The sequence below is a fragment of the Priapulus caudatus genome, unplaced genomic scaffold (assembly GCF_000485595.1).
Source record: "Priapulus caudatus unplaced genomic scaffold, Priapulus_caudatus-5.0.1 Scaffold446, whole genome shotgun sequence".
NCBI lineage: Eukaryota > Metazoa > Priapulida > Priapulimorpha > Priapulimorphida > Priapulidae > Priapulus > Priapulus caudatus.
This window is the reverse complement of record NW_014577507.1, coordinates 216983-223673: the sequence shown is the minus strand read 5'-3', so window position 1 is coordinate 223673 and position 6691 is coordinate 216983. Positions and strand designations below refer to the sequence as shown.

Here is a 6691-nt window from a genome sequence, read left to right as displayed (position 1 = left end):
CTCCCTCTTGCTCTTTCTCTCTCTCTCTCTTTCTGTTGCGGCTTTCGTGCTCCCTCCCTCTTGCTCTTTCTCTCTCTCTCTCTTTCTCTTGCGCTTTCGTGCTCCCTCTCTTGCTCTCTCTCTCTCTCTCTCTCTCACACACACCACACACACGCACCACGCACGCACGCACGCACAGCACGCACACACGCACCACACACACACTTTTTCTCCCTCTCTCCTAATACCCGTGCTCTCCTTATTCATCTCTCTCTCTCATTCTTCTCCATCCCAATGTTTCCATATCCAGCTTCCTTTTTTTCTCTCTCTCTCTCTCTCTCTCACCCTTTTCTCTCTGCTCTCTCCCTCCCTGTGGGCGTTACGCTACGCTCCGCGCGCGTGCGTGCGTGTGTGTGTGTGTGTGTGTGTGTGTGTGTGTGTGTGTGTGTGTGTGTGTTTGCGTGTGTATGTGCGTGCTCTCGCTTCTCTTTCTAATATACATACACACATTACATTTAAATTAGATGGCAGAACAATTCAACGCTATCCACCCACTCTGGTGGACCTCATTAGAGTGTAGATACGCATGCGTGAGTGCGAGGCGGTGCGTGGCTATGTGCATCAGCACGCTTGGCAGTCATACACAAGCCCAATTTCCCACAGCTAATGCTTAAAAAAAGACATTTGTTTCCGCTAATACCCCCGTCACACCGGGGTGGCGTCCTTACTGCGCTGCTACGGCGACGGAAAATGGGCCCAGAGCGCGCCAAGGTCGCCATAAGCGTGGTATAAGCGTGGTGGAAACGCCAGACATCGTGGTGTGGTCGCCATGGTCGCCAATGATCGCCGAGTCACGGCGTTTGTTTTGAGCATGTTCAAAACAAACGCCAAGGTTCGGCGATCTGACCTGGAACGCCGTGAGAACGCGGTGGGGTCACGAAGGTCGTGAGACAAGCGTCGTAACATCTCCATAAACGTAGTACACGCGCAGTACACGCGTGGCAAAGACGCTGCGAAAATGGTAACATTTTCAACGGCGAATTCATGGATCTGTCTCATGCGATCTGCCGATCTGTTTTCATGCCGATCTGTCTCGGCCACGACCACGGCCTCGGTCTCTGGTAGCTTGTTTCTTCGGCATCGTGTTTCTACTCAGCAAACGCACAACTATACAGTTAAAATTTCCGAAAATCTGACCAGCTTATATAGTCGCCGTGAGAACGTGGTAGAAACGCCGTGAGGTCGCCGTGCAGTCGCGATACACGTAGAAGACGCGTGGTAAGAACCCCATGAGCGTGGTGAGAGCGCCGCGGGAACGCCGTTTATCGCCGTTGCTAAGCCCATAGATCTCAATAGAAACGCCATAAGCGCGGAGAGGTCGTGGCGGGCGCGCCGTGAGAACGCGGTATGATCGCACAGGTCGCGGTAAGAGCGCGGTTTTTTTCAAGTTTGTAATTTGTTGGGACTTTTTCTCGCGTTGTATTCGCGTTTGCCGGCGACCTTGTACATTTTCTGGTCGCCGTACGGTCGCGGATGGTCGCCGTCCGGTGTGACGGGGGTATAACGAGCTGAAAAAATTGGACACGGTAGGCAGGCAAAACTTTTTTTATCAAATATTTTTTATTTTTTGTATTCTAACCATAGAAATAATATAGATAACCTATAGATAGGTTATCTATATTATTTCTATGATTCTAACAATACTTGTTTTATACTTATAACACTAACAGCCCATATAATGACTTCAAAGTCAAATCAATGCATTCACCGATCGATATCACGTTGGGATTTTGTTTATTTAAAAATTCTTTTTTTTTGCCAATCACAATAAAAAGTTTTGACACGGCGGTCTAAAATGGACTCGGTCGGGTTAGCAGAAACGAACGTATTTTTTAGGCCTAATAACTCTCATAGCTAACGCGGGATTGCTTTCCTTCTGATCAAACGTACACGTTTAGATTACAACACTGGCGTCGCACATACAGTCAAATCAAACCTAGCGACACACGGAGCTTTGCGGTGGGTCTTTTGTAGTTGCGCACATATACCCCGCGAGTGTTTTGCGAGGGAAGTTTATATTGCACCACGCCCATATAATGTACCGCGTACACGAGAAATTCTGAAGGGCCCTTCCTATGGCTTATCGTGCGAAGAGTAAATTATAGAGTGATCTTACCCGATGTGTATTCAGCAGTCAATTGAATGAGCGCTTGAAATTGTTAAAATATATTTTCGAATAGAAAGAAACACATAAGGACGCGCGGAAAAGTGCAACTGGTCGCAATATATTTGTAGGAACGTATCCGTTAACCACGGTTATATATCAAAACGTCAAAATTAGTTGAAAAAGTCGTTGAGAAAGATGTATATGTAGACGCAGGAAGCAGACATGCACCATGCAGTCAGCAAAACAAAATTGGCCAGTGTCATCACATATGTCAATCGACGGTAACGCGCTATCGGTAGCAAAGAGATGGACTCACCTGACGGTTTACACGTGACTAGATGGAAAGCAAGTGCGAGCAGAATATTCCTCAGTGCGGCCGCTTGGCTCATGTGACCCTGTACACGAAAAATATCACGTTTCCATCACCAATAATATGAACAACATACGCCATCGTAACCTATACCCGTATATATTATCAGCACTGTATATAATCCTATATTTCTTCACATTCATTCAATCTTCATTTTGTACGTGGAGCATGTGCGCTATATACGATTTACGGCATACGAACGTATACGATTTTCCACGGGCGTCAAACCCTGGTTACGTTGCCTCATATTAAAAGAGATACTAGAGTATTACACGCGCACTAGAGATACTAGAGATACTAGAGTAGAGTAGAGATACTGAAGTAAATATACACTAGAAGTATTACACGCCCAGCTATGCTGGTGAGCATCGCAACAGCCTCTTATCTTCCTCTATGGCTTCTGCTCACAAGATGAACTAAATGTCTGCTGCTGCCGAACATACACCCGGAATCAAGATAAAAGATTGTTTTGACTCGGCTCGGCATTTTTGCAATAATGTCTCTGTACTGTTTACGATATCACTCGCCTGTTCAATAGCGATGATGTCAAGCTAGAGCTTACAACTATAAACAAACGCGGTCACGCACATTAGTCGATATAGTAACACGCAACATGTGCTAGGACATCATCAAAGATGTCGAGCAACCATAGTCAGACAATAATAATTCAGATACCAGATAATGATAATCAATAACAATATATCCAGGCAATCACAAACATGATAAATCTACTTAAATTTCAATCGAACTACAGCCAGATCATGATAATCAATAACAACATATCCAGGCAATCACAAACATAATAAATCTACTTAAATAGCAATCGAACTACAGTCAGACAGTCTCAATCAGAAGCCATTCAACGACAATCAATATAGGTAGTTTATCGATCGAGCTATAGCTACCAGACACCCACCTATATGAAGGAAAACAATTTTCCTGTCCAATTAAATCAGTTTTCCTGTCTATGGCGACACGCAAAGCAAACAATTTTTATTCCCTTCTAAAACAGTAGCTCGCGTGCAAGCAACCTCCCTTAAACAAAGTTCCCCTTAAACCAACGCGTAGATATATATGTACTCACTCACTCACTCACTCACTCACTCACTATATCTCGCTCACTCGCATTCTTTCTCTCCCGCTCTCGCTCCCACCCTCCCTCTTTCTCTGATTCTCTCGGTCGCTCGCTCGCTCTCTCACTCGCTCCCTTTCTCGATATACCACTCTCTCTTTAATACGTTACACATATATGATCTAAAGCGAGTACCGCTGTGAACACTGCTATCGGAAGATTCCCGAAGTTTTTCATTGACAACGAGTAGCGGTGGGTCCAGATCCCCCGATTTTATCTCGCTCGTACGTTCCATGTCTGCAAGAAAAAGTACACGTTTGCATTAAAGATGTAAAATACCAACGCACGCGCATACGAGATTGTTTCCCTGCTACGTTGAACAGCAAGAGTACTTGTCAAAAACAACATTTCCACACCATCAACTAGTTTAAGTCCCCTAGCTCACTCATAGCACTCCCAGACCAACTATAGTCTGGACATAGCGAGTGGAGCACCTTCAGAGTAAGTCTGGTGTGATAGTGCCTTCACACTAACTACGTGGTCTGGCCATTGCAAGTGGAGTGTGACATCTAACCACACTAACGTGGCAGCGAGACAGACGGACATAGACGATGAAGGAGATAGCATGGGCAGCGAGCCGACATCCCAATGCCACACGCACACGCGATCTTACATAAAGGAGGACACGCAACCGATCTACGTATCGGTATACGCATAATGCGGGACGAGCTATTCACCGCGGTTGTCTCGCCATTGTCCCGTCACCGAGGCCACTCCCAGGCTCTCTGTCTCCGCTAATTTGCCTACTAGAGTCGATTATACGCGTCCGTGTTCCGTCTGCGTTTATAGGCGGAGTTTTCTCGTTCTAACTATCGTCTGCCACATCGGTCGTTTACTGCGGCGGTACGAGGTGACGGCAGGTAGCCACTGATTGCTTTTCTCACCTGTGAAACGCACCTGTGCGGAGTCTACGGCCATTAGAGGTGACGGAGCTGCCGAGACAATGGCGGGGCCATTTAGAATCGGTGCGGACACGGTTATGCGTAGCGGAATTTTTGAGGGGGAAGTTATAGTGGCGGGTAGTTTGTGTGAATAGACAACATGTTCTGCTTGCATCTATGACAAATACGACATACGCATATACGCTCTCCTATGACACTATTTGTCATAGGAAGATTCTTTCTATGACAAATATTGGCGAGTCAACTTCATTCCGCTTTACAGCTAAAATTCACTGCTTGCGTTCATAATAGCGCTCCTAAACTCCTATGATGCGCACAACACATACAACAATATTTGCCATAGGAAGAATCTTCCTATGACAAATAGTGTAATAGGAGAGCGTATATGCGTATGACGCCGTATGTCGTATTTGTCATAGATGCAAGCAGAACAGACTGGAATAGATGTGACGATGCAGCTAGGACACAATGCGACTATATATACACACGTAAAATAGTTCATAGGTTTTATAAGCAGCATTAGAAATATAAACATATGCCTCTAAAAAAATTTTACATAATTTTTTTATAATAGTTTGTGGCTTATGTATTGTGCTTAAGAGCGACAAAACTTACCATGACACACCGGGCAACAGTCACTCGATAGATAAATTTGCCGATGACATTTCAACTCCGGGCAAGTTTTCAAATGGCACAACACACGCTTGTTCTGGAAGGCAAAGACTCCCCGTTATCCCTAAAATAGTGACTAATCTATCAATGACGAACTGTCTATATATTCAACCAAAACAGAGCAGATATTTGCAAAGGCTCGATTAAATTAGAACAAACAAAAATATATCAAAAAGCGCGCCTACAAAAACCTGCGCGAACAAACACGCACAACACGCGCACGTAGGCCTACAAGTATAGCATGGACGCATGCTAGCGTACAATTGCGTTCATATACGACGAAAATATCAAATACGGGTGTACGTGCTCGTGGCATACCCGCACGCACGTACGCGCGCTCACGTAAGGGACGCGCTGGGATATGCTTACCGTACACGCGCACTGCACGCACTATAGGATATGCTTACCGTACACGCGCACTGCACGCACTATAGGATATGCTTACCATACACGCGCACTGCACGCACTATAGGATATGCTTACCGTACACGCGCACTGCACGCACTATAGGATATGCTTACCGTACACGCGCACTGTACGCACTATAGGATATGCTTACCGTACACGCGCACTGCACGCACTATGGGATATGCTTACTGTACCCGCGCACTGCACGCGCTAGAATATGCTTACCGTACACGCGCACTGCACGCACTATAGGATATGCATACCGTACACGCGGCGTGCAGTGCGCGTGTACGGTAAGCATATTCTATAGTGCGTGCAGTGCGCGTGTACGGTAAGCATATCCTATAGTGCGTGCAGTGACTATAGGATATGCTTACCGTACACGCACACTGCACGCACTATAGAATATGCTTACCGTACACGCGCACTGCACGCACTGGTTCTTCTTGCGCGCAACCAGCGCCGTACTGTTCGTCGGAAACGTCTCTCCGTCAGCGTACGTGCGTCCGTAATAATCGCACGATGTCGGCGCCGACGTACCCGCCGTCGTCGACGCTACTATCTCGGCGCTCTGCTCGCGACACACCCTGCAGCATTGTCCCTCGACTTCGACGGCCGCCGATTTCGGACAGGTCAGCCTCGGACACTGCTTCTCGCTGGTGCAGTTCGACCTGCCACCCTGTGTACGTGCGAGCGTGAACACCGAGGATCAGATGAAATCAAGGAACACCGTTGGTGCGTGCTGTGTATTTTGGATTCTAGAGAGATCGCTTGTTTTACTACATTCACAAGCCCGCTATCTGATCATCTTTATATACTAAGAGCATATTCTAAAGATTTTACATCCGCTACATTTATCATTTTCTACACTCATACCCCCGCTATATGTTTATCTGTATACTAAAAGCATATTTTGAAGATTTTATTGCCGAATACGCGTGGCCTCAGCGTACTATTTACCTAGGAAATAAATCTACGTGCACTAGTAGTTTTTACGCGCACGGAATTGCCACATTGCGTCACCCGCCCTCGCGCCGTATTACATTTCAAATGAAGAATAC

At 46.2% G+C, this 6691-nt stretch overlaps 1 protein-coding gene across 1 annotated transcript in view; it reads right to left on the bottom strand.

The window, feature by feature from the left end:
• Nucleotides 1-6305, bottom strand: part of LOC106810500 (chordin-like protein 1) — a 15359-nt gene extending 9054 nt beyond the window's left edge. The window contains exons 1-3 of the mRNA XM_014813879.1: nucleotides 6046-6305; nucleotides 5166-5259; nucleotides 3784-3885 (exon numbers count right to left, since the gene is read on the bottom strand). Coding sequence (XP_014669365.1) covers nucleotides 3784-3883 — 100 coding nt within the window. The 5' untranslated portion in view covers nucleotides 3884-3885; nucleotides 5166-5259; nucleotides 6046-6305. The remainder of the gene's footprint in view (nucleotides 1-3783; nucleotides 3886-5165; nucleotides 5260-6045) is intronic.
• Between the last annotated feature and the right edge of the window lie 386 nt (nucleotides 6306-6691).